The sequence below is a fragment of the Corythoichthys intestinalis genome, chromosome 13 (assembly GCF_030265065.1).
Source record: "Corythoichthys intestinalis isolate RoL2023-P3 chromosome 13, ASM3026506v1, whole genome shotgun sequence".
NCBI lineage: Eukaryota > Metazoa > Chordata > Actinopteri > Syngnathiformes > Syngnathidae > Corythoichthys > Corythoichthys intestinalis.
Genome location: NC_080407.1, coordinates 13,874,290 through 13,902,270, shown reverse-complemented (window position 1 = coordinate 13,902,270; position 27,981 = coordinate 13,874,290). Strand labels below are relative to the sequence as shown.

The 27,981-nt window shown below is 42.5% G+C and overlaps 2 protein-coding genes across 7 annotated transcripts in view; both read left to right on the top strand.

Moving 5' to 3' along the window:
• The first annotated feature begins 3 nt into the window (after positions 1-3).
• mybpc1 (myosin binding protein C1) lies at positions 4-17,769 on the top strand. Of its 4 annotated transcripts, XM_057856196.1 has the most exons (31): positions 4-234; positions 2,840-2,866; positions 3,893-3,964; positions 4,755-4,802; positions 5,282-5,323; positions 5,678-5,719; positions 6,053-6,160; positions 6,380-6,528; positions 6,602-6,719; positions 6,801-6,849; positions 7,262-7,318; positions 8,553-8,719; positions 8,782-8,914; positions 9,712-9,836; positions 9,918-10,023; positions 10,106-10,272; positions 10,358-10,523; positions 10,595-10,701; positions 10,783-10,919; positions 10,995-11,154; positions 11,246-11,350; positions 11,417-11,605; positions 12,063-12,197; positions 12,274-12,441; positions 12,533-12,621; positions 12,704-12,899; positions 12,972-13,111; positions 13,188-13,347; positions 13,463-13,599; positions 13,662-13,848; positions 17,101-17,769. In XM_057856196.1, exons 1-31 carry the CDS (start codon positions 213-215, stop codon positions 17,196-17,198), a joined length of 3,606 nt encoding a protein of 1,201 aa, XP_057712179.1. In that variant the 5' UTR covers positions 4-212; the 3' UTR covers positions 17,199-17,769. The 4 variants fall into 4 exon arrangements, with proteins under 4 accessions (XP_057712179.1, XP_057712180.1, XP_057712181.1 ...); XM_057856197.1 differs by lacking the exon at positions 4,755-4,802 and having other exon boundaries at positions 6,804-6,849; XM_057856198.1 differs by lacking the exon at positions 7,262-7,318.
• Positions 17,770-22,805: 5,036 nt separating this feature from the next.
• Positions 22,806-27,981, top strand: part of chpt1 (choline phosphotransferase 1) — an 11,650-nt gene continuing 6,474 nt past the window's right edge. The window contains exons 1-2 of one of the 3 annotated variants that reach the window (XM_057856156.1): positions 22,806-23,223; positions 24,593-24,781. In XM_057856156.1, coding sequence (XP_057712139.1) covers positions 22,984-23,223; positions 24,593-24,781 — 429 coding nt within the window. In that variant the 5' untranslated portion in view covers positions 22,806-22,983. Of the gene's footprint in view, positions 23,224-23,285; positions 24,322-24,592; positions 24,782-27,981 lie in introns of those variants that run through there. The other 2 variants (XM_057856158.1, XM_057856157.1) reach the window with 2 other exon arrangements.

Below are 27,981 nucleotides of genomic sequence, written 5' to 3'. Positions count from 1 at the left end.
CCTCCTCTCCTCCCCCTGCCGAAACCTCCAAAACGTATCCCTGTGCCCTCCTCATCTCGCATCACTCTCGTCCGAGTGCGCCTAGGCTGTCTCGCTCTACACTCGCTGGTGGACTCCCCGAGCCTCGTCCCAGCGACCCTCCCGTCGACTCCCAAAGCTCGGAAGTTGCCATTTGTTGACCGCCTGACACTCGTTTTAGGACTTGGCTCAAGATGCCAGAGCCCGAAAAGAAAGGTAGGAGTGCCGCGAGGATGTTGATAAGTAATTTTAGGTCGAAATGAGCAGTTTGAAGGCAAACAATTTAATGAAGGGATACCATAATTTTGGTTGTTGTTTCATATGATTGATGCATGAATGCACGTATGGAACGACATAGGAGCATGATCCAAATGCGATAATACTAGTGAGGGAACCATCCTGCAGATTTGGGATCAGCATTACAAGTAGTTCCAGTTGTCTCCCAGATGATTAATGACAAAGTCCATATTAAACTAGACACCTCATTTAACCACACCATCATCCCGCCCTAACTTTGGAGCCATGACATCTGTCATCTGCAATACCACATCCATCAACATTCCTCTTTAATCCTTGCCCGTCTATCATTATGCGATGGTATGACTGGTGCCTTCTCCGTTAGCAGCTCTGCGGGCTATCTGAGGTTCATCAGATATGCCTATGAACAGTAAATAAACCTATTTAGAAATCTTTTTAAATAAACCTCCCATCCTCTAAAGGACAGCTGATGTGTTGGACTGTCCATATATTCTTTCTTTCAAAATAACATATCAGCATGATACACTGTATATTTTCCTTCCAAACGACATACGTATGACTATAAGCTGACTGACTTGGTTAAGTAACAGTACAAATTCTTGTTGGGTCTCAAGTGTTGGTTGCGCACAAGTGACATCCTATGTCTGTACTCTTTTATCGAGGAAACAAATAGTTGATTTTGCAGAACTAGCACATTTGTGTTTCATCCTTCCTTTGCAGCAATTATGACAGGCCTCATTTGCACACTTTGAACTAAAACAAGACTTTGGTATGTGACGCTTCTGTTTGTAATGTAAAACTACACCTGGGGGTCATTGGATCGTGTAATATGCCATTAAGGATTTATCTAAATTGAGAATTCGGTACAAGGATGTCTTTGTTGTGGCTGGTGCACTTTCCCTCGGCGTGTACATCCACTGATCCCCTCAGAGACAGCCAGTGACACGCTTACCCATAAATAGCTGAACATCCCATAGGGGATGCAGTAAATGTGTGCAGAAAAGTATTGTTCTTCAAATGAGTACGACCAGCTGTTCTTTTCAACAGCCCTCCCCACTGTGGATGTCGAACAGGAGATGATGAGCCGCCAGAGTATCTCTCGGGGCCAGGATTCTTGTCCCTGGAATAGTTCAGAATGAGTGCACTGTAAATCCCTATCCCTTGTTCCCTGCCATCTCCCGCCAATGACACCCAAGCCCCTCCTCCCCCATTGGCCAGGCACAAGATCTGACAACCCCTAGCTACTTTATAGATCGCTCAAAGGAGAGCGAGCCACCCCTTTTGACCTGTGGCCAGACGCCTTCAACTACTGTCCTGACCTGGTGCTCCTTTGTCTTGGGTTTCACTTAAAGACAAGCTCAAAGCATCTTCACCGCTTGATACAGCATTTCTCGACGATGCCTCACACAACAGGCCCTCATAAATCAGGACAGGTCGTCAATTCATTGTCAGAGAAAAAGAAAATGGGTCTCATCCAAGGGAGACCGTCAAAGTGCAATGGCAGGATTGATGTGGGGGTTGACAGACTTTTTAATTCACACAGTAAAGTTAGGAGGAGCGACACTGGCAACAGTTGGAGCCTCGGTGAGCCCCTCTCTGTCTGAGCGCCAGTACAGGCAACAGCTGAAAATACCTGCAACCTTGTCAGCTGAACTGGGAGACCACAGAGGTAAAACAAAACCTTTCTGCACTCTCATTATCTCTGCGGTCATGAGAGCTAGCCTCCTTCTGGGGTGGATGATGTGACCCTGTAGGACTGCGCCGCGGTGGCCAGCAATGCATTGGTTGGAAGTGAGCATTACGGCTAATTTTAGGTGATGGAATGCAGAAATGGAATCATTACAAAATGCATAGATAACCATCTGAGACGGCAATGGGAGAAAGTGTCTCACAAACAATAATACTGTACATTGTCATGGATGTGCTGGAGATGGGAGTTGAGACACTTTCGTGAGTGTCTTTAAGCACCGGATGTGTCATATCCTCAGGTCTTAAGAGGGTTGTGTTTATTGTCCCAAGTTTTGCACTGAATCTATTGACAAACTTCCAGTATTCATCCATTTTATCATTGTTATCCCTTTGCATGTGTTTATTTTATTCACTAAACATTGACTGTAGCGCCAAGTTCCAAATAAATATCACCTACCATGGATTTGTCAAGTCATAACGTGCCTTCACAGTAAGAACTTAACACTTCACCAAATGTTAGACGACTCATTTTCACTGTTCCAATTTGGGCTATAAAAAGTAGAAGCCAGTCCAGATGTTGCTCAACTCTCTTCCATGGTTCTATGCTCCAATAATCCACTAATAACTGCAATGCTGAGAAGCTGCTGGGGTATTAGTTAGATTTAGATGTCGCATCCTGATACCTTTGTGTTGTAGTTGTGGCTATTTAGCGTGGTTAAATGAGGTAAAGGGTGAACAAGTGGTTTGCCACCGAGCCTTAAATCGTAATCAGTTAAGACTGTAGGGAGTAAGTTAACAAAATAGGTCAGTGTATTGTGCATCAAAACTCAAGAATGAATTTGTAAAGGATATCTCCTTTCTTCTCTCTCTTTAGATGAGACGGCAAATGGCCAGCCTGAAGGTGAGTACTCAACAATAGCTCTCATCTTGTCACCTCACACCCTCCAATGAAAATCAGAAGAGACTGACTTGTCTCCGAGTTGGTAAACTTATAGCCTGGAGGGTAGAATGAGGTAGACTTACTGCAGTACTCAGAGAAAACCCAGGCAAGCACTCAAAAGGAAAAGGTCCAAGCCAATATTCAGAACAACAATAACTGTGTGCTAACCACATGCTCCAGCCAAGCTTGAATGGAAGAGGAATCAATCACATCTTGACCCGTTTGGCCACTGCTGACCAAGGATTAAGAAACTCTTATTAAGAGATCATTCTAATACAAAAGCTTCAAGATTCAATGCCCTGACAACATTTTTTCTTTAGAGGGACCGCAATGAGCCCTTTCAGGCTTTGCTTTCAGTCTCCCCAAGAAGAGATCACAAACTATAATACAGGTTGATCCTTCAAGACAACATGGACGTGCTGCTGTGCCCACAGTGACGAGCAGCGAGCTGTCAGCATCTCTGACATTCCTCTCGCTCGGCAGCTGATCCCCGACTGTTGTTTCAGCTGACGCGTTGGGCCGCCCCTTGTGAGGGCAAGTGGATTGGGGGTGGCGGGCTCCAAGCGGCCGCCGCTGGTGTTTGACCTTGAAGCCGCAGCATCTTGAGGCTCAGGCTGGGAGAAGTTGTCCGAAAGCCTCCCTAAAAATACCCCTAGGATTTTTGAAGAATAACCACAGCAGTGGCTCAAATAGATGGCTTGATGATTATCAGTGCTATTGTTTGCAAGCTAGTAGTAGTTAATTAGCAAAGCTAACTACCTTTGAACATCAATAATCCAAATCAACAACTGAAATGAAATGACATTGTTGGTGTTTGTCTTGTGAGAATGCCGTGTAAAAAGTATAATTGTGTGTCACCTGTCAGCAAGTATGCATTGATGTGTGTATTTTTGTGTACACGAGTGTGAGAGAGGCACGACAAATGCTTTGAAAAGCTTTGCGCTCATCCAAGTCCATCCGCCGCTTTATCTGTCACATTATGTTCAGAAAGTGTTACACCAGACAGTAACGGTGCCCCGCTCCAACCTGCGATTTCCTTGGAGGTCTCTCCACCCCCAGGTGGGTAACCTTGACCACTCGTGCGCATATTCCTCCACCCCCCACGCACACTGACTTCACGTGTTGGTTTGGGCTTTGCCATCACCAGTATTTTATCATTAATTTACTTCACGAGGTCTGCAGCTTCATTGTGGAGGAGGTATGATTGTGTTCTGTGGTTCTTACCATGCTGCGCTGCCTTGCTCTTGTCCTGTGGCTTGCCGCTTTTCACTGTGAAGACATTTTTGCGATGTTACACAAGAACGTGGAGAAGCACCAGGGTGGAAGGAGAGTAAAGTATTAGTAGCAGGAGTGAAAAGGTAGGTGTGGTTGGAAAACAAAGGAAAACAGAGGAAAAGGCCAAAATCTATAGTCTAAGGATGGTGTACCATTTGTACAAGCAGACATTTACATAGTTTGGGTGCATCTCAAGAAAATAGTTCAATAGAAAACTATTCCACATCACCTTTATCGCCGAAGACAGTCTACGTAAAGTGGATGGATTTGGACAGCAAGACCGAGAAAACCTTTAGAGGGTACCCTAATTTGTTAAGATGCACAATGTATATGCCTTTAAAATAGAAAGCTACGTTTTTGTGGGCATTATTGCACGTATTTGCCACCTGCCTATTTGATCGTTCACCTTTAGGTTGTTGCTTGAGGTGCTTGCAGGAATGAGCACTATTAAAGATCCCTTTGTGATCTACCACTCATTTTTGGGCTTGTCCATCCAAAATCACCTATTCTGCCTGCCAGTGAAAAATTTGCGCTGCTTGGTGGGTTGATTTGTCCATGAAAACCTTTATTGCAGATGACGACGCCATCACAGCAACTACTTTGCCCCCACTGTCCTCTGGAGGTTGGTAGCTAAAACAGCCATTATTTATGAGGATGACTGAACTGATCACACGTACATTAAGCTAAGCCACAGTAAAATATCCCCAAGTGGTCGGTATCTTGCTTTGATAAAGTCCACTGTGAGCATGACCTCTGTCTTTGCACTTAAAACTTCTAGTGGAATACATCGTCTGGTCAACTATGACATGTATGTCATTGCTGACATACATGTAGTAACAGTAACAGTGCATGACAACAAAGCATCGGCCTTTATTGGACAAATAAAGCCAATGATGCGACCGACAATGGTACTCCACATGTACCTATTCGTAATGTGGATGCTACGTTAAACCAAACATCATGCAATTTATTTACATTTTTGTACTGATGTGTCATGCTGGAGGACTCACATTTTCAATGATGGGCATCAGGAGTTGAAGCCATTTTTTATGAATGAGCCTGCCCTTGTAATTTTCCATGATGACTGTGCTTTTTTCACAGAGGAAGCCAATACACTCAAGAAACTCTCAATTGAGCTGCCTAGTAAGAACCTCTGTTCGGTCCTATTACAACATTTTTTGACTGACGCGGTCACCTTCCCTAAATCACTACAATTAAAAATTAGAGAGTAGGAAACGTGTCGGCAGACGTGTTTTTGTGTGTTTGGACGACTTTTGGTAGTACAACAGAGAAGTGGAGATGTCTCCTTTTTAACAAATTAACATTTTAACTCAAGATTAAATTTTCCCTTCCAACAGCAAATCCAATCCACTGTCAACACTCCCTGCCAAAAACTAATCGCTTGACTTTTGTTTGTACTGGCGTGTGCTTGCTGCAGCGGACTTTACAGTACTATTCCCGCCAATATGCTGTAAACTTCTCCTTGTCTCTATTTAGATGATAGCGTCCCTGTTACATCCATGGGGAGAAAAGACTCAGGTAATTTGAGTGGAAGAAAATTACGAGAATGTTAATGGTGTTACACACATCAGGGAATCGAGAATAGCGTTGATTATATTAGGCTCCTCTGTCATCCTTGTTGGACATCATATAAAGTAAGTTTTGTGTACCTGCATTTCTCCTTCATGCTTTCAATGTCGCTTCAACTGCTGCTGCTGAAAGGGAGAGAATGTGTCCAAGTGTGCGTCTTTCTGTCTGTGTATTTGAAATAAACGCTGCAAAAAGTGGGCGATATTCATGGGATTTTGGACTGATGGTAACTAAAATGGTTGCTTTCTTGTTTTTAATGCATTTGTTCTCAATGTGAACCAGTGTGGTCTTTGGGTGAGTCCCAGCCTGCGGAGGAAGTGGACAAGCCCATCGAGACCCCCACCTCCTCCCTGCTCACGCTGAAGCCTGTAAGCGGCACAGTGACCGTGGGTAAGCTGAACAGACAGAGAAAACAAAACTGCTACCGCGAAAGATTCCTGTGGTAGCATTAGCCAAATTGAAAAAAAAAAAACATCTGTTGGCTTTGAGTCAAGATTCTGTCAAATAATATTTCCTAGAATTCTGGAGAGGAACCAAACCGGAATTGCATATCAAAGAAATTGTGTCACCAATAATGTTCACATTTGTCATTTATGCTGTCTGAAAAAGGTGGTGATATAACCTTTGTCGCAAAAGTGGAGGCCAAAGACCTTCTGCGCAAACCCACTGTGAAATGGTTTAAGGGAAAATGGATGGACTTGGCCAGCAAGACAGGGAAGCACTTACAGCTCAAAGAGACCTTTGACCGCAATGCCAAGGTAAGAGCCACAACCGTCCATTTTATGAAACAAGAACTTATGTGACACTACAGAAATGCATGTATGCGGGCAGGTCTATACATTTGAGATGCAAATCATCAAGGCCAAGGAGAACTACGCGGGCAATTACAGGTGCGAAGTCAGCCTCAAGGATAAGCTTGACAGCTGCTCCTTCGACCTGGAAGTGAAAGGTCGGTAAATGGGGCAAAGAGGCGCTCTAACCGGGACATATAAAGAACATGTTACTGTGAACATCTACCCCTGTCTTCCAGAAGCTGGGGGATCACAAAGTATTGATATTCGATCCGCTTTCAAAAGGAGGTAATGCACATGGTGCTATTGTCACGTGTGTATTCAGTATGCAACACAAAAGGTACAAAATATGATATGATTGATAGCAGTTGTGCCATTATAATCAACCCACCAACTCAAGCGCCTTTACATGATTAAAGGCCAACTCTGATACATTAAATTACCCCCAAACAATGTTTACGGAAGGCAATACAAAGCATCCTGGTGTCCTTGCATCATTACCCTGTGGCAATGCCCTAGGACACCAGACTTACACAAACCACCTCGTTTCAAAACCAAAGATGTACGATTGAGTTTTGTGTAAGCACCAATCATTTGTTAGCTTGCAGCTAATACACTGATTGAGCGTTGGCTTTGTGTTGTGTTAGCATTGTTTTCTCAAGACTGTTTCATTAAATTAATCTCTCCTTGTTAACAACAGCACTGAAGGCCAAGAAGATGCAGGGGAGCTTGACTTTAGCGCTCTCCTTAAACATAGGTGAGAATCACATGCCGACCTGCTGAGTGGATGTTGCCCTCTTTTTCTAGTATTGGTTTCATGTGCTTCTTTGATTTGACAATGCCACTCCCTGAATGGCAGGCCTATGTCTAGCACGCTTCTCTTGGTTGCTCAAAATAATCGCAAAAGTGCGTACATAAGCTAAAGCTAAACCAACACAGCCATATCAATTATCCATTTATTTTGGGCTTGTCTCTTCTTCTCCCCTACATATTCAGAAATCAAAGGTTAGTAGAGCGAAAACCATAGAAATTAAAAGCATTAGACCTTACTGCGGGTGAGTACTGTAATCTTCTAGAGTCCCCAGCATGACGGGGGTCTCCCCAATTAGACGAACAAAGAGTGTTGGCGAACTGTAGCTTGGTAACACTACATTTGGAAGCAGCATTCTGAACGGCTCCTGCTTGCAGTCGGCAACGATGGAAACGGTTGGTCCTGGAGCAATGTTTCGCATTGTTAAAGATGCAGAGTGGAGCCACGGAGAAATGATGCGGGAAAATAGTGTTATCGCTACATTGTCATTCTATTTCATGGCGGAAATAAAAGGCAAATACAGCCATGTTTATTTCAGTTTTCCACATAAGTGCTTGGAAATAAACAGAAGGAGTAAAGAATAATATTCACTGACACTTTTACCTTGCTAACTGCTTGTCAGACATTTGGAAAAATGTCAATGAAAAAAAGATTTGACTGGATGTTCTACTAACACACACACCACTCATGTGCAAAGCAATGAGTTGACTAACCAGGATTTCACAATCTAACCCGACACCTACCTTTGCAATTCTAACTCCATGCAAAAGCATTCCGAAATGGATGGGTGGAATGACTACAAAACAAAGAGATGGGCCAGACAGAAGGTAGCAAACCAGGTGAAACAATGTTACAGGCAATACTACATTTTTTATCGTGGAAAAAGGAACCAGATAATAGAAGCACAGACTCGAAAGACTGTTTTCACCTATTGCTGTTCAGGATTTGGCAATTTAAAGACTTTTGGGACTGATCATTCCCGTACATGTGAATATACACTAGACACAACAAATGTAGACTCGTGTAGATACTGCATGAAGCCCATCTCTTTGTGCGACATGTCCTGAGGAAATGAAGGTAATTGCACCATGCAGAATCTTACTTTGCAGTTAAAGTTTCTCAGGAGATGTTGCAAACACCATCCCATGACTTGCCCTCACACAATATCCAACGCCACCAGGGAACATAAACAGCAGGACGACACTCCCGAGGTGGACGTGTGGGAGATCCTCAAGAATGCCCGTCCGGATCAGTACGAGAAGATTGCCTTCATGTACGGTATCACGGATCTGAGAGGCCTGTTGCGCAGAATGAAGAAGATTCCCAAAGAGGAGAAGAAGAGCGAAGGTGAAGAAATTCTGTCTGACTTCCAGATAGGACCATACCAACAAAAATGCGCTTTTTCACAGCTTTTGCAAAGAAGTTGGACCCTGCGTACCAGGTGGATAAAGGTGGCAAGATCCGCCTGGCCGTCGACTTGACTGACCCTACGGTTGACCTGAAGTGGTACAAAAATGGACATGAGATCCGTCCCAGTCCCAAGTATGTGTTGATGTCACCAGTTTTGTATCCTAAATGTTGTTTGCCATTTACACACAAATGAAGCGCATTTCATAAAATGCCATTCATTTGCGGAAAGTGTCTATATAAATGTCTCGCCAACATTTTCTCGACTTCAGTGTGGCTCTCATTAGTTTCCATGACTACAGAGCTACATTTGAGTGATAATCACACATGTACCGTTGCGTTTAATTGCTCTTTGTATGCCTTTGTACAGGAAAAGGTGGTAACTCCCGTACAGGTCTTTAACTGAGTGCGGCTTTGACAAAAGGGCAGATATGGAGATTTTGACAAATGTGAAGAGTCCTTTTCAGGGTCTTACCTTGTATAGATCCTTAACTGCCAAAGAAACCTATTTTAAAGTCAATGCTATACCATGCCATGCCAAATGTCAAAGCCATGCCAAGCTAAAGCCATCTGGGAGCTATTGCTGTGTTCTGGTTTTATCACCAGGACTTCCTGCTCTCTTTGCTGACTACTAGCCACAGGCATGATGTCTCTCTGCCCATGTCTGTTTGTGTCTGTCTGTCATGTCATGATGCGCCTTCCTGTCTGCCATAATGGCCCTGCTCTGGCTCTGCCGCTGACCTTAAGTCAAAGGAAGTAAGTTGATTTGTCTGTCCAGCTAGTTCAATGTTTAGTGTAGCAGAAGCAACTGTTGTCTGATCCGACACGCACGATGCATGGTCTAGACTTGATAAGACACTTCTTTACTGTCCAATTATTTAAAGCTAATTATGCAAGTTGTTCTCTCAAGTTCACTAATGACTCACGTTTAGGTACATATTTGAGCACAAGGGTACCCAAAGGATCCTTGTTATCAACAACTGTGCCCTGAATGATGACGCAGCGTATTCTGTGGCGGCAGGGGACGAGAAGTGCTCCACGGAACTGTTTGTCAAAGGTAACCCCAGCAAACATTCAGAACGTTGGTAGATTGCCGTGGCTCTTTTTCTTCAGCGCTCTCGCTCTGTCTCTACTACAGAATTGCCAGTGAAGATTGTTAAAGGCCTTGAGCCTGTGACGACCACGGTGAATGAGAGGATCGAGTTGATGTGTGAGGTAACAGAGGAAGGTGCACCAGTCAAATGGTAAGGCGTAGGTGTAAAACCACGATAAGAATGATGTCTGACTGTCCCTTTTTTCACCTACTCTTCATGCTTCTTTTTTCAGGATGAAGAATGGTGTGGAGATTCCTACAGGGGTTCGATCCAGATATAGAGTCAAGTGTGAGGGAAACAAACACTATCTTGTGATCGATGATGCCTCCCTGGAAGATACCGGGACTTATTCAATCATGGCTTCTGGTGGCTCATCCGAAGCTCATGTCCAGGTTGATTGTATGTAAACACCGGTGATTAATTATCTTGTCGTTATTATAGATGGTTTTGTTAAGCTGTGAGATGAACTTACTCTGGCCAATAGTGAAACCCCTGAAGATCCATGGAGACCTGCAGGATACAAAGGTGATGCTGGGCAAGCCATTAAAGCTGCAGTGCGAGATATCTCCAGGCAACGTCCCGGGCCGATGGTACAGAAATGGACAGCTGATACAACCCAACGACCGCATCAACATCACACATAAAAATAGGTATAAGCAAATTCGCAGACTTAAAAAAGGACTGTGCATAAGTGTTTAGAGTTGAATCATGTTTATTGCAGGGTTCACGAGCTTTCAATTGAAACGAGCTCCCTTCACGATTCAGGAGATTACACTTTTGTACCTGAGGGGTACTCGCATAGCCTTTCTGCCAAGGTTCATGTCATAGGTACGTTCCAATAAGGCTCGGTGACTTTGTATCTCACACACACATAAAAATACCTAAGTATTTCATGTGCTTTTTCTTTAGACCCTCCCAAAGTTCACTTGGAGGGTTTGAACTTTGTAGACAACACTGTAACAGTTATTGCTGGAAACAAAATGCGCTTGGAGATCCCCATAAGTGGAGAACCAGTCCCCAAGGTGGTGTGGATGAAAGGTGAAAGGGTCAGTGTCCAACTTTAGTCTGATGTATGAAAATAGTTATTTGCCAAGTCTGAAATCTTTTGACCTCTGTCTCAGGTCATTTTGGAGTCCGGAAATCGTGTCAGAGCTGAAACATATGTTGACCAGACTACCCTGACAATTGAAATCACGGAGCGCGAAGACACAGGCAATTACAAACTAGTCCTTCAAAATGAGGCCGGTGAGGCATCAGCAAGCATCAAACTGAAGGTTGTAGGTAAGAGATCACAGACGTAAACATACACAAAGAGTATTGTATTCCTCTACAGAATTGCCAAAATTTCAAACCACTTTCTCCCCTTTTCTAGACATCCCTGATTCTCCAGATGCTCCTTTGGTTCCTGTGATTGGAGGTGATTGGTGCTCTATGACATGGGAGCCACCCAAATACGATGGGGGTTCACCAATCTTAGGTAACTCTTAAACCTACCTTTAAGATTTACTGTATGACGATGAATTAAGGATGTTGCCCTCCAAAGGCTACTACATTGAGAGAAAAAAGAAGCAGAGCTCAAGATGGATGAGAATTAATTTTGACCTGATCAAAGAGACAACATACGAACCCAAGAAGATGATTGAAGGCGTGCCTTATGAAGTGCGGATATTTGCAGTCAATGCAATTGGAGTGTCGAAGCCTAGTGAACCATCCAAAGCCTTTACCCCTCTTGGTGAGTCATCCAAATGATCCCTAAAATGCCCACCGTGACAATGGATCGACTTTCCTGGCACAGACTCTGGAGTACCTAATTTGAACACAATACTGTCATCAGCGTGTAATGTGGCTTAAGAAGCTGTTGTCATTTTTTTGCTCAGAGTTCAGGTTGATTACCAAGTGCGTGATATGCCCTTGGAACCCCAGGCACACAGCTGTTGCCTCCCGTTTCACCGCCATTCAAAACATTTAACTAAGACTTGCGCTGCCTACGCAGGCTCTCCATAAGATATTAAATATGCCTTTATAATGACTGCCAAACCATCTGCGGATTATAGGTTTAGAAGATTAGGTCCAGAGACCAGAGGTTGGCAGACAGTGAGGCGCCTTGCTCAAGTGTTTATGCCCTGGTCTTGTTTTTGTACGCTGTCACAAAAACAAAAGTGTGATGAGCGTTATTTGCGTCCTCTAAGCTGTGACCAGTGAGCCCACAATGCTGGTGGTGGATGACGTGACTGACACAACAGTGACCGTCAAGTGGCGTCCTCCAGAGACAATTGGAGCTGCTGGACTTGACGGGTATTTAGTGGAGTACTGCCTTGAAGGATGTAAGAAGGCTCCCCCGCAAAGAGCATGTGACTGGGCTTTGCGAGGTTAAATTATGCAATGTTTCTTTACCGACAGCTGAAGAGTGGATCCCAGCCAACACCGAACTGATAGACAAAACCAGATACACGATCAAAGGCCTGACACCCGAGACCAAAGTCTTCATTCGAGTCAAGGCTGTCAACGCTGCTGGAGCCAGTGCTCCAAGAAATACTCAGCACGCAGTTCTTGTCAAGGAGGTTATCGGTAAGCAAATAATGCAGGGAAAAGAAACTAAGAAAAATGGACGATGCCTCTGATACAATGTTTTAAATTATGTGCTATACCACCTCTTAAGAACCACCCAAGATCCGTGTCCCCCGTCACCTGAAGCAGACTTACACGAAAAGAGTCGGGGAAGCAGTCAACCTTGTGGTGCCGTTCATGGTAAAGCACATTCAGTTCATTCCTGTTCTTCAGCACCAATGAGCAAAATTCTCCTCACACCTCTGTGACAACATCTGTAAAGGGCAAACCTAGGCCGAAGGTCACCTGGCTGAAGGATGGTCAACCTATAGATCCTGCCCATGTGAGCATCCGTAATTCCGACTGTGACAGCATCATCTTTATCAGAAAAGCAGAGCGTAGCCACTCCGGGAAGTACCACATGAATGTGCAGGTAGAAAGCCATGTGGATTCAGCAGATATGGACATACAAGTCATAGGTGAGGGAATGAAGCACATAAACATTTTCAAGGTTGAATCACTGGCTAATTGTTCCCTTTCACTTCTGTTAGACCTGCCTGGGCCTCCCCAGACAGTGACAATTGAAGATGTCTGGGGAGAAAATGTATCTCTGTCCTGGACCCCCCCAAAAGATAATGGCAATGCCGCTATAACAGGCTACACCATTCAAAAGGCAGACAAGAAGACAATGGTAAATGATGAAATCAAGGAACTCCGCAAAAGTCCAATCGTTCGCTCGTTTATATGATTTTATGTGCTTAACACAGGAATGGTACACATGCATCGAGCACTACCATCGCAACTCTATCGCCATCACCGAACTAGTAGTCGGGAACGAGTACTACTTTAGGATCTTTTCTGAGAACATGTGTGGACTTAGCGAGTCGGCCACCCAAACCAAGAAAAGCGCCCTAATTGTCAAAGAAGGTACAGGTTCAACCAGCGCTAATAGAGATACACTGACTTTTTCTCATCCACATTTGCAATATTCAACATGATATCACTCCGTATCATGCATGACCCAATGCTTTTCCCTTGGCAGACATGAAGGTGAAAATCTTTGATTATAATGACCACGACTTCAATGAGGCTCCCAAGTTCACGCAGCCGCTCATCAACACATTTGGCATCGCTGGCTACAACACCACCCTCAACTGCAGCGTTCGTGCACACCCTAAGGTAGGTGCTGAGAGCGAGTTGGACCTCACAGATAACAGCTCAACTCAGTCTGTTTGCTTCAGGCTAAAGTGACCTGGATGAAGAACAAGATCATCATTGGTGATGACCCGCGCTACCGCATGTTCAGCAACCAGGGTGTGTGCACGCTGGAGATCAGGAAACCCAGCCCTTACGACGGGGGCATGTACACCTGCAGGGCCATCAATGACTTGGGAGAAGCCCAGGTGGAGTGTAAGCTGGAGGTCAAAGGTAAGTGTAGTCTCAGACCAGATAGCCGTGGTGGTTGCTTGGCACCACGTAGTACTTCTGGTTTCCCAGGGCTTGAATTGCTCTTGATTCAAGTAGTAAAATGTGCGTTATGGAAAATCCAAAGGGCTAACCTATAAGGACATGTAAGTATCTGTCCAAAAATGAATGAACCAATCTATCGAGTTATCTTTAAATCCTCCGTACCCTGCAGAGACAATCACACAATGTATCCGATGAAAAGCAGACATGACCACAATGAGTTTTTTCTTTGAATCAAGAATGGTAAAGAAAAAATAATAATTTTGGAGGTGGATGCTTTCATTGGTTCACTGACGTTCTGTAACACATTTGCCAGCATTGCCATTTGACAAGAATTCACATTAATACAATAAGGGTGCGCTAACGACACTAGCAGGTATCGTACGTTTTAAGTCATTTCATGTCAGATATCACCTTTAAAAGTTTCATTCCCACTTTTATTGATCTTGCAGCATTTAGTGCCTTGCAAAAGTATTCGGCCCCCTTGAATCTTGCAACCTTTCGCCACATTTCAGGCTTCAAACATAAAGATATGAAATTGAATTTTTTTGTCAAGAATCAACAACAAGTGGGACACAATCGTGAAGTGGAACAACATTTATTGGATAATTTAAACTTTTTTAAGAAATAAAAAACTGAAAAGTGGGGCGTGCAATATTATTCGGCCCCTTTACTTTCAGTGCAGCAAACTCACTCCAGAAGTTCAGTGAGGATCTCTGAATGATCCAATGTTGTCCTAAATGACCGATGATGATAAATAGAATCCACCTGTGTGTAATCAAGTCTCCGTATAAATGCACCTGCTCTGTGATAGTCTCAGGGTTCTGTTTAAAGTGCAGAGAGCATTATGAAAACCAAGGAACACACCAGGCAGGTCCGAGATACTGTTGTGGAGAAGTTTAAAGCCAGATTTGGATACAAAAAGATTTCCCAAGCTTTAAACATCTCAAGCCATGATATTGAAATGGAAGGAGCATCAGACCACTGCAAATCTACCAAGACCCGGCCGTCCTTCCAAACTTTCTTCTCAAACAAGGAGAAAACTGATCAGAGATGCAGCCAAGAGGCCCATGATCACTCTGGATGAACTGCAGAGATCTACAGCTGAGGTGGGAGAGTCTGTCCATAGGACAACAATCAGTCGTACACTGCACAAATCTGGCCTTTATGGAAGAGTGGCAAGAAGAAAGCCATTTCTCAAAGATATCCATAAAAAGTCTCGTTTAAAGTTTGCCACAAGCCACCTGGGAGACACACCAAACATGTGGAAGAAGGTGCTCTGGTCAGATGAAACCAAAATTGAACTTTTTGGCCACAATGCAAAACCATATGTTTGGCGTAAAAGCAACACAGCTCATCACCCTGAACACACCATCCCCACTGTCAAACATGGTGGTGGCAGCATCATGGTTTGGGCCTGCTTTTCTTCAGCAAGGACAGGGAAGATGGTTAAAATTGACGGGAAGATGGATGCAGCCAAATACAGGAAAATTCTGGAAGAAAACCTGTTGGTATCTGCACAAGACCTGAGACTGGGACGGAGACTTATCTTCCAACAGGACAATGATCCAAAACATAAAGCCAAATCTACAATGGAATGGTTCAAAAATAAACGTATCCAGGTGTTAGAATGGCCAAGTCAAAGTCCAGACCTGAATCCAATCGAGAATCTGTAGAAAGAGCTGAAGACTGCTGTTCACAAACAATCTCCATCCAACCTCACTGAGCTCGAGCTGTTTTGCAAGGAAGAATGGGCAAGAATGTCAGTCTCTCGATGTGCAAAACTGATAGAAACATACCCCAAGCGACTTGCAGCTGTAATTGGAGCAAAAGGTGGCGCTACAAAGTATTAACGCAAGGGGGCCGAATAATATTGCACGCCCCACTTTTCAGTTTATTTGTTAAAAAAGTTTAAATTATCCAATAAATTTTGTTCCACTTCACGATTGTGTCCCACTTGTTGTTGATTCTTGACAAAAAATTAAAATTTTATATCTTTATGTTTGAAGCCTGAAATGTGGCGAAAGGTTGCAAGTTTCAAGGGGGCCGAATACTTTTGCAAGGCACTATATATCAATTCTAGTGCCACTTTCACTTGTTAACTCCTCATATAAAATGAGTTCAGTAATCACACAGCGCTACGTCCCCTGGTACACATATATAACACCACGTAAACATTTTTGTTAACCCCTATTCTCTTCTCTCTCCCCCAGTCCACACTCAAGAATTATGAATGTTTGTTCTCACATAAGGTAAGCTTTCATATGGATCTGTCATATGAAGCTTATGACATTCATGATGCATCCCGCCGTCAGCCTGCTTCCTAACTTTGAGTTGTTGGTTGGGACTGTGGCTTGCAGGAAGTACCTCCTTCTTGGAAAGAGCTTCGGCCATTTTAACGTAACGAGATTTGCATGAATCCTCATAGCCAGACTCCTTTACAAATCTATTTTGTATTTCTCGCTGGTTGCCAAATTGCGATCCCTAAGTCTTGTGTGCAGACAACAAGAGGTGAGTAAATTGCTTGCAAACTGTTATGTGAAATAAAGAAAAACATTTGTTTTGTCTTTGGATGCCACCAACGGAGGTCATACGGCACCGAAAATGAGTCACGGCTCGTATTTGGAGAATACAAAAAGACTCTTTGGGGCCTTTTCTGTGCTGGATGAATGTTTTTGAAAAAAGCAGCTGCTTGTGCCAAGCCTCAGCTTGTGTCTCGGTTCAGTTCTACTTTGTTCGCAATGGTTATTACAAATCTAACGACAAATAAAGTTAATGTAGTTGCTTGTTGTGGATTTAGTTCCTCAACTATTGCACATGTAAAATTTCAGAGTTAAAAACACCTGCATAACACGTAGCATCCAGTGTTTACTCCTCTTCCTCCTGTGTTATGGAAACCATAAGTTAAATGCTGCATTTAATAAATCAAAACAAAACTACTCACCATTTGAAAGGGTCAATTATTAATAAAGAACAACAATGTTGAAAGAACAATCTTTACATGCAGATTCTTTATCCTCTGCAATAACCGCTAATATTACTGCTATGACTGTTTCCATGTACAGTATTTTGCTACCCTCAGTAAGGCTTCCAGTTCCCAAATACAAAGCAGAACTGAATTGGGACAAACTACACCTTCCTCTACGTTCCCCCTTTGCTTTGTCCCTGCTTGCGTAATGATGAGTGTTCCCTCTTGTCCCTCCCAAACCTTAGGAGGGTTCACCTTCTACGAACTCATGCAACGCGGCGTGCCCCTCCACCTGATTGACAAGTACATGACCGAGACGAAGGTTGTTGAACAAGACAAGTAGAGACTTGTTGAGCTTTAGCCGCTAAACATGCTGCCACGAGCGATGCCCCTCTTTTCTCTCCTACACCTAACCACTACGGAGGCCAGCAGCCGGGAGGCAGATGCGGGGATTCAAGGGGGAAGAGTCAACAGGGAGGGTGCGCTGGTCTTTGTGTGGCATGCTGTCACCCTTAGTTTTTTTAAATTTGTATGTCTAAGTCAGCTCAGATGCATGTCAGCAGTCTTTCTGTTTTGCTTACGTGTGAAAACAAACATTAAAAAATAGCACTCTACATGTTCCTTTTTGGTGGTGGGGCAGTGCTTGGTAAGGGTGGGGGGTATCTAAAACTGTTTGGACTGTGTATGCCATCTCTGAAGAAAATTGTTGGATACGTGAACGTGTTGATGACTCATTAGCATCTTAACGAGAGGGTAAAGTGGAGGGGGAAAAAATGTGGTTTAATCTGCGTGAAATACTGTCATCTGGGGAGGTTCATATTCGTGACCTGAGCTGGGATTGAAGCTCCGTGAACATGCGCATGCCTTAACCTTTGTAATTATGGCCCATGGACTACAATAAATGGCAATTTTAACTATGGCACTGTTTGTTTGTTTTTTTATATACAGTGGGGCAAATTGACTAAATACTAGTCAACCACTAATTGTGCAAGTTCTCCCACTTGAAAGTATTAGAGAGGCCCGTACTTGTCAACATGGGTAAACCTCAACCATGAGACAGAATAAAATCACATTGTTTGATTTTTAAAGAATTTAATTACAAATCATGGTGGAAAATACGTATTTGGTCAACACCAAAAGTTAATCACAATACTTTGTTATGTACCCTTTGTTGGCAATAACGGAGGCCAAACGTTTTCTGTAACTCTTCACAAGCTTTTCACACACGGTTGCTATTTTGGCCCATTCCTCCATGCAGATCATCTCTAGAGCAGCGATGTTTTGGGGCTGTCGTTGGGCAACACAGACTTTCAACTCCCTCCACAAATTTTCTATGGGGTTGAGATCTGGAGACTGGCAAGGCCACTCCAGGATCTTGAAATGCTTCTTACGAAGTTACTCCTTTGTTGCCCTGGCTGTGTGTTTGGGATCATTGTCATGCTGAAAGACCCAGCCACGTCTCATCTTCAATGCCCTTGCTCATGGAAGGAGATTTTCACTCAAAATCTCTCGATAAATAGCCCCATTCATTCTTTTCTTTACACAGATCAGTCGTCCTGGTCCCTTGGCATAAAAACAGCCCCAAAGCATGTTTCCACCCCCATGCTTCACAGTGGGTATGGCGTTCTTCGGATGCAATTCAGTATTCTTTCTCCTCCAAACACGAGAACCTGTGTTTCGACCAAAAAGTTCTATTTTGGTTTCATCTGACCATAACACATTCTCCCAGTCCTCTTCTGGATCATCCAAATTATCTAGCGAACCACAGACAGGCCTGGACGTGTACTGGTTTCAGCAGGGGGACACGTCTGGCAGTGAAGGATTTGAGTCCCTGGCGGCGCAATGTGTTACTGATAGTAGCCTTTGTTACTGTGGTCCCAGCTCTCTGTAAGTCATTCACTAGGTCCCCCCGTGTGGTTTTGGGATTTTTGCTCACCGTTCTTGTTATCATTTTGACACCACGGGGGGAGATCTTGCATGGAGCCCCAGATCGAGGGAGATTATCAGTGGTCTTGTATGTCTTCCATTTTCTAATAATTGCTCCCACAGTTGATTTCTTTAAACCAAGTGTTTTACCTATTGCAGATTCAGTCTTCCCAGCCTGGTGCAGGTCTACGATTTTGTCTCTGGTGTCCTTCGACAGCTCTTTGGTCTTGGCCATAGTGGAGTTTGGAGTTTGTGGACAGGTGTCTTTTATACCGATGAAGAGTAAAAACAGGTGCCATTAATACAAATAACGAGTGGAGCCACGTTAGACCTCATGAGAAGAAGTTAGACCTCTTTGACAGCCAGAAATCTTGCTTGTTTGTAGGTAATCAAGTACTTATTTTCCACTCTAATTTGGAAATAAATTCTTTAAAAATCTAACAATGTGATTTTCTGCCCCCCCCCCCCCCCCCCCACCCACCCAACATTCTGTCTCTCATGGTTGAGGTTTACCCATGTTGACTATTGCAGGCCTCTGTAATCTTTTCAAGTAGGAGAACTTGCACAATTCATGGTTGACTATATCATTGGAAAGCTTAAAATCTCAATTTTCTGGGGGAGGAAAATTTTTTAACAGGAGGGCATTTAAAAAAAAAAATGTAAACCCCTAAACCCTAACTCGAAGTGAGAGCATAATTAATTAAAGACACCATGATTTTAATAAGATATCGCGCACTTACCTTGTTTTGATCCAAAAACTCTGTGTAGCATGTCTGACAGAGTGTCAAGACACAGCTGTGAATCGCCACAGATGGACTTTTGGGGGATTATATGAATGAAACACGGTAATATAACATGGGCCTCAATGCAGAAATCGTAGATATCAAGGAGCCGCCGAGATTTTCTTTTTCAAATATTTACCCTTTAAAACATTTTTTTTAAGTTTTCTTTGTTTGGATCGATTAATTATCATCTAAAATATCAGGCAAAATGCGACAGAAACAACAACAAAAATTAAGCGATAGTTATGAGGTAGATATCCGTGACCCATTTAGAAACAATATTTTTTTCCTTGTGACGTAATTTGTTTAAAAGTTTAAAATATGCGAGTGAATAATTTTATAAAATCTTTTTTTAAGTAAGTATTATACATCAATTAATTATTCTAAGTTAAAAATGATTGACATTTCAAATAATATATATGATTATTTACCTTCTTTTTATGGCTGGGTTAAAACAAAAGTGGTTGCAAGGTGTCTGTAAACAGGGGTCCCCAGGGTAAAACATACAAATTAAAAATAGTTTGGGGGCTCAATGCGCCATGAAACTGCGATGGCAGCATATAGACATATTGTTATATAAAAAACAACAGTTCTTTTGGCTTAAAGAACAGTTTATTTGAAAGAGGGGTGCAAGAGCAGAAACTGCTTTTTTCAGCCTTGTGTTTTCAGACCTATACATATCAGAAGAGGTGTTTTACTCAATCAATGTATTATTTATGTATAAGGTCCTTTCTAATATTGGTTTCAAAAACTTGTTAGGTAAATGTAGGCTGTGTATCAACAATTATATTCTAAAGTCATGTCTTAATTCTTTACAACATAAAAACTATATTACCGTTAACCACTGTGAGCTTATGTTCTAATATGGACATACTGTAATACTGACTTTTTTTTTGGGGGGGGGGGGGGGGGGGTGTCATCGGCAACATTGTGTGTGTGTGTATATATATATATATATATATATATATATATATATATATATATACACATGAAATGAATTGTTGACATTTAAAGGATACAACTAGAAAGCATTTAACATATTGAATGTTTATATATAGTGTATTACATACACACTGCTGGCCAAAAGTATTGGCACCCCTGCAATTCTGTCAGATAATGCTCAATTTCTCCCAGAAAATGATTGCAATTATAAATGCTTTGGTGGTAATATCTTCATTTATTTTGCTTGCTATGAAAAAAACACAAAAGAGAATGAAATTTTTTTAAACCATTATCATTTTACACAAAACTCCAAAAATGGGCCGGACAAAAGTATTGGCACCCTCGGCCTAATACTTGGTAGCAAAACTTTTAGACAAAATAACTGCGAACAACCACTTCCAGTATCCATCAATGAGTTTCTTACTATCACCTGCTGGAATTTTAGACCATTCTTCTTTGGCCAACTGCTCCAGGTCTCTGAGATTTGAAGGGTGCCTTCTCCAAACTGCCATTTTCAGATCTCTCCACAGATGTTTTTATGGGATTCAGGTCTGGACTCATTGCTGGCCACTTTAGAAGTCTCCAGTGCTTTCTCTCAAATCATTTTCTAGTGCTTCTTGAAGTGTTTTGGGTCATTGTCCTGCTGGAAGACCCATTACCTATGAGGGAGACCCAGCTTTCTCACACTGGGGCCTACATAATGCTGCAAAATTTGTTGGTAAGTCTTCAGACTTTATAATGCCATGCACACAGTCAAGCAGCCCAGTGCCAGAGGTAGCAAAGCAACCCCAAAACATCAGGGAACCTCCGTGGGGACCGTATTCCTTTCTTTGAAGGCCTCGTTTTTTTTTTTTTGTAAACTCTATGTTGATACCTTTTCCCTGAAAGCTCTACTTTTGTCTCATCTGACCAGAGAACTTTCTTCAAAAACGTTTTTGGCTTTCTCAGGTAAGTTTTGGCAAACTCCAGCCTGGGTTTTTTATGTCTCTGGGTCAGAATTGGGGTCTTGCTGCATGGGTATGCTACCATAGAGTCCCTTTTCATTCAGACGTCGACGGAATGTACGGGTTGACACCGTGTGTACTCTCGGACAGCAGGACAGCTTAAACTTTTTTGGATGTTAGTCGAGCTTCTTTATCCGCCATCTGCACAATCTTTCGTTGAAATCTCGTCAATTTTTCTTTCCCCTCCACATCTAGGGAGATTAGCGACAATGCCATGGGCTTTACACTTATTGATGACACTGCGCATGGTAGACACAGGAACGTTCAGGTCAGGGGTCCCCAAACTTTTTCCTGTGAGGGCCACATAACTTTTCCCTTCTCTGATGAGGGGCCGGGGTCAGTTTGTAACAGAAAAGGTGTGACGATTGCAGGAGTTCCAAAATATAAAGATTTATTGTTTTTCAGAAAGCCACAATCAAATAACCCATTCTGAATTCTTCACGGAACAAAAGTAAATAAAATAATAATATAATAATAAATAATGATAACACTATTAATTAAATAGATAATAATCAAATAACCCTCTCTGGGTTCTTCACAGAAAAAAAGCCAGGAAATAAATAACACTATTGAGAAAAAAAAAAAAAATTCCCAATTTTTTTGGGTTTTGTTCAGGGGGCTGGACCAAATGTGGAGGTGGGCCGTATCTGGCCCGCGGGCCGTAGTTTGGGGACCCCTGATTCAGGTCTTTGGAGCTTGACTTGTAGCCTTAAGATTGCCCATGCTTCCTCACAATTTTTTTTTCAAGTCCTCACAGTTCTTTGGTCTTCTTTCTTTTCTCCATGCTCAATGTGGTTTACACAAGGACACAGGACAGAGGTTGAGTCAACTTTAATCCATTTTAACTGGCTGCAAGTGTGATTTAGTTATTGCAACAGGTAAGTAACAGGTGCTGTTAACTGCACAAATTAGAGAAGCATCACATTATTTCTCAAAGGGTGCCAATATTTTTGTCCGGCCCATTTTTGTCGTTTTGTGTAAAATGATGATTCATATTTTTCCCCATTCTCTTTTGTGTTTTTTCATTGCAAGCAAAATAAATGAAGATGTTGCTATGTTCAGTTTCTGGGTGAAATTCAGTGTATATATTATTACAGTGCTACACTAGTAACAAAATTTTAACATTTTAAAGATTTATGATAGGAGGATCGAAGGTAAATACTTTTTAAAGGCACAATTTGAAAACATTCGATCTAAGCAAGTGCCCGTTTATTTATTTATTGTTAAATCAAAACTAGTAGTAAAGTTCATCTGTTCAGGAAGTAAAGACTCTTTCCGGTGTCCCACCCAAATAGGTCAGAAACATCATCGCTCGCTCATGGTTCCGTCTGGGAAATGGCCTAAAAACAATCGCCTCCCTCTCCGGGCCAAATGCGCTGCCGTTTTGGGCTTGGTCGAGATAAGGTAGCCGAATCTAAGCATCTGTCCCGGGGAGCCCACGGGGATACGTGACAGTTTATTTTAAGGAGAAACGATGGGTCATTTCCTGTGGCCGGAGCCGCTGACGACCGCGCAGCTCAAGCGGCTGGAGGAGCACAAGTACAGCGCCTCGGGTCGATCCCTTCTGGAGCCGCCGTGTCAGATCTACTGGAACTGGCTCGTCCAGCAAATCCCGACATGGGTCGCCCCGAATACTCTCACAATCGTTGGCCTGCTTGTCAACATCGTCTCCACACTTTTGCTAGTGTTTTACTGCCCTACTGCCACCGAGGAGGTTAGTTGAGGCGACCTTGGACGAAGTTTCCACACGGACGCTCGCGAAACATGGTTAGCGTATGGAGCGATCATTTGGGAAATCTATTCGAATCAATTCCATCTAACGATAGAGCAAGTTCTAAAAGTTTTATTGGGAGTTACACGATAAAACGGGGCTTCGAAGTACCCTTGTTTGCGTTTGATTACGAGATTTATGGGCCTAAACAAGGTGTTATAACAAGTCTTCCTTTTATTATTGCATTATTGACGATCGATCGCCTTATTCGGCCTGCTTTATTCTTGCTAAATGCCGAGCACAATGCCAACCCTTGTTCATCGAAGCAGAATTTAAACATTTAGCCTCAAATTGCTTGTTGCCCGTCACCTGAAGTCATCACGCGTGCTGACGTAACTTATCTGGGTGAACCTTTACTCCTACACGCGATGGACCAGTTCAGCCAGCTTGTTGTGTTAATCACGTTTGTGGCTTACAAATCACTCAAAGTCCGCGTTTTATCTATTGTCGTTCTTCTCTGCAGTGATTATTCACTAATGAAGCTACAGAGTATATCATGCCGCATTATATTTGTTGAAATGCAAGGGCGTTGGTTTGCTTAGGGACGATAGGGGCATAACACTATTAACTTTTCAAGATGCTGAAATTGTCCCCACCAACTTTTAAGCAACCTCATTTCATTATATAAAGTATTCAGATATACTCGTCCTTCAAAAAAATTAGCATATTGTTCATTATTTTCTGTAATATACTGATAAACATTAGACTTTTATATATTTTAGATTCATTACACACAACTGAAGTAGTTCAAGCCTATTATTGTTTTAATATTGATGATTTTGGCAAAAAAGTCAAGAAAAAACAAAAAAATCCATATCTCAAAAAATGAGCATATTTCATCCGACCAATACAAAAAAGTGTTTTTCAATACAAAAAAAAAGTCAACCTTCAATTAATTATGTCAGCTATGCACTCAATACTTGGTCGGGAATCCTTTTGCAGAAATGACTGCTTGAATGCGGCGTGGCATGGAGGTAATCAGCCTGTGGCACTGCTGAGGTGTTATGGACCCCCAGGATGCTTTGATAGCGGCCTTAAAGGGTATGACAACACCTGGGGAAATGCTAATATTCCATCATTTATCCACAAACGCATGCCTTTTGGATTCATATCATGTCACTTCGTGTAATTACACACATCGCAACACCAAGAAAATGATAGAAATTTGGATCGATTGTCAAGCTAAAAGGACCCACCCACGAGATCCCGGAAATCTAGCATATTTTGTGCGTGACGTCACTACAAGGAAACAACTGGCTCAGTGCTTAGTACTCAAATGGCAGCGATGATAGCGGATAATTTTGTTTTCTAGTTGCAGAGACGAATCCGATGCAACGAACATTCTTCTAAAGGTGACGAGGAGAGTTATGAACCTTTCTTTGGTGTTTTGGGTTATCAATTTGAGCCCAAACGACAGCCAATGCAGCCTAATGAAAGGATCATTGAAAGGAGCAATCACACTGATGAAACACCGGCTACATCGGCTGGGAAACACCGAATGGTTTGTTTTGCATTTCTTTTTGTGAAGCTGATACACCGTGACCGCAAAATAATGTAATGTATAGAATAATTATCATAGGTTTTCGCTCAGCCAACAGACACAAATATGAATGGGATTCGAGGATTTGTGCTATATATTTTATGAGCGATAATTTATACATGTGTCCAGTCCTACATCCAATGCGTGATATGTTTTTATTATAAAAGAGTACTCACTCTGGCCATTTCGAGCTTGGCTGCTCCGCTCCTTTGGTTAGCCTGGGGTGGTCTCATCAGAGCCAGTCGTCCTCTTTCTTGATATCGCAGGACATTTCGGCGGCTGCGCGTGTATGGTGGCTGCTTTCATCAGCAATTTCTTAGCAAAACCTGATTTAATTTGTCCATAGTTCGAATAGCTTTCAGGTGTAAAATGCGCACTACACAAAACCATGCCGGAGTCTGGGTCTGCAAAATTAGCCCTCTTAGCACGGACGAACTTTACTCATTGTCTGCGTAGTCCAGCTCTTTTTCTCGCCTCATGGGTACTACATTGCAACAAATGGCTATTTGTAGACCACACAGCATAACAGGTTTGAACCATTTTAGCGATTTTTTTAATAAAACACGAATGCAACCCTCTCGTCGATAAACAACGATTGCATCTGCCTCGACCTTTCGTTTCCTTGTTATGACGTCTCCGCCCCATTTGGCTGTTTCCGGAATACTTTCGGAAATGTTCGTAATTTTCGATCTATTTTCGATAATTGCTCATGAATGCGATTTATTTTTTTGTTAACTTTATTCATATTTGTTATCAATAGAGCCGTTATGTGGCAAGATATCTCACAGCCCCTTAGTGTTTTAATACCCTTAAGCTCATCCACAGTTTTGGGTCTGGTGTCTTTCAACTTCCTCTTCACAATATCTCACAGATTCTCTATGGGTTTCAGGTCAGGAGAGTTGGCAGGCCAATTGAGCACAGTAATGCCACAGTCAGTAAACCATTTATCAGTGGTTTTGGCACTGTGAGCAGGTGCCAGGTCGTGCTGAAAAGTGAAATCTTCATCTCCATAAAGCTTTTCAGCAGATGGACGCATGAAGTGCTCTAAAATCTCCTGATAGCATACTGTATTGACACTGTCCTTGATAAAACACAGTAGATTGGCACCGGCAGCTGACATGGCACCCCAGACCATCACTGACTGTGGGTACTTGACACTGGACTTCAGGCATTTTGGCATATCCTTCTCCCCAGTCTCCCCCCCCAAACTCTGGCACCTTGATTTCCGAATGACATGCAAAATTTGTTTTCATCTGAAAAAAGTACATTGGACCACTGAGCAACAGTCCAGTGCTGCTTCTCTGTAGCCCAGGTCACGGCGTTTATGGTTCAAAAGTGGCTCCAGCACACGCCTGTGCATGATGGCTTTGGATATTTCTACTCCAGACTCAGTCCAGTTTCTGCAGGTCCCCCAAGGTCTGGAATCGGCACTTCTCCACAGTCTTTCTCAGGGTGCGGTCACCTCTTCTGGTTGTGCAGCGTTTCCTGCCACACTTTTACCTTCCCACAGATTTCCTACTGAGGTGCCTTGATACAGCACTCTGGGAAATTTCTGTGTCTTAGCCTCTTGCTTGATGGTGTCAATGATGGCCTTCTGGACAGCAGTGAGGTCGGCAGTCTTGCCCATGATTGCAGTTTTGAGTAATGAACCTAGCTGGGAGTTTTTAAAAGCCTCAGGAATCTTTCGCAGTTGTTTTGAGTTAATTCGTTGATTCAGATGATTAGGTTAGTAGCTTCTTTAGAGTACCCTTTCATGATATGCTAATTTTTTGAGATAGGGATTTTTGGTTTTTCTTGACTTTTTTGCCATAATCATCAATATTAAAACAATAAAAGGCTTGAACTACCTCAGTTGTAATGAATCTAAAATATATGAAAGTCTAATGTTTATCGGTACATTACAGAAAATAATGAATTTAATCACAATATGCAAATATTTTTAGGACTAGTATACCATAATTTTCACACTATAAGGCGCACCCGACTATAAGCCGCCACCCACCAAATTTGACACAAAAACGACATTTGTTCAGCAATAAGCTCCACCGGACTATAAGCCGCAGCTGTACTCACTGTATTATGGAATATTTACACCAAAAGATATCAACCGGTAACACTTTATTTCACCATGAAGCTTTGAACCAATTAGCTCCAAAAGTTACAGGAAGCTTCATTTGGCCATCATTGTTCTCTTGGAGACAGTCAACCTCTGCTGCCAGCTGCTGTCAACACTGTTGTCATCCAACATGCCTCCTAGCATGCATTGCAGCGCTACAGATTTAAATAAATCAAAAATTCATGTTCCGTGCTAATTATTTTTCAGTTACTGTTCTAGTCGTTTCATTAATTGCTAGTTATGGAATTTATTAACACTTTATTTGAAGGTGGTGCCATCAGACTGTCATAAGACCATCATAAGTATGACATAACACTGCCATGAGCATTAAATAATGCTTATGACAGATGTCATTTTGTGTCATCTGGCAAATTATTTCCCTTTTGAATGGTTGTAAAAGATCCGAGCTGCACATAAATGGAGTTAGTGACATAATTTGCCGGATGACACTTAATGACATCTGTCATAAGCATTCATTAATGCCCATGATAATGTCATGTCATAATTATGACTGTCTCATGGCAGTCTTATGACGCCGCTGTCAAATCAAGTGTTACCTATTTACCCAAATAAATCAAATAAGCCGCACTGGACTATAAGCCGCAGGATTCAGAATGAGGGCAAAAAGTAGCGGCTTACAGTCCGAAAATTACGGCAGGTAATTTCGATTGTCTTACCATATGTTGTAAGGGTAAAATAGACCCCACCATTATTTAGTGAATTATTTTCATTATGTTAAGATTTAGTTATCCCGTTTCACTTGCAGAATATGCCGGTCCATTTTTCCCCCCAAACGAACATTTGGTTGGCTGATGACTTGAAGCCCCCCGTCCCTCCAAAAAGACATACACACACACAACCCCGACAGATTCATGTTGACAACATGCCGCCCCCTTCGGAGAGGAGGAATATTAAAAGTATCTTTTTCGGCCAGCAGCAGCCACTGTAAGTCATGTAAAGAGACGTCAATGTTGTGAAGGTGGGGGAAACACCACTAATTTTGCTACTGAAAGTTCAACCTGTATCAGAGTTAGCATAACATTAA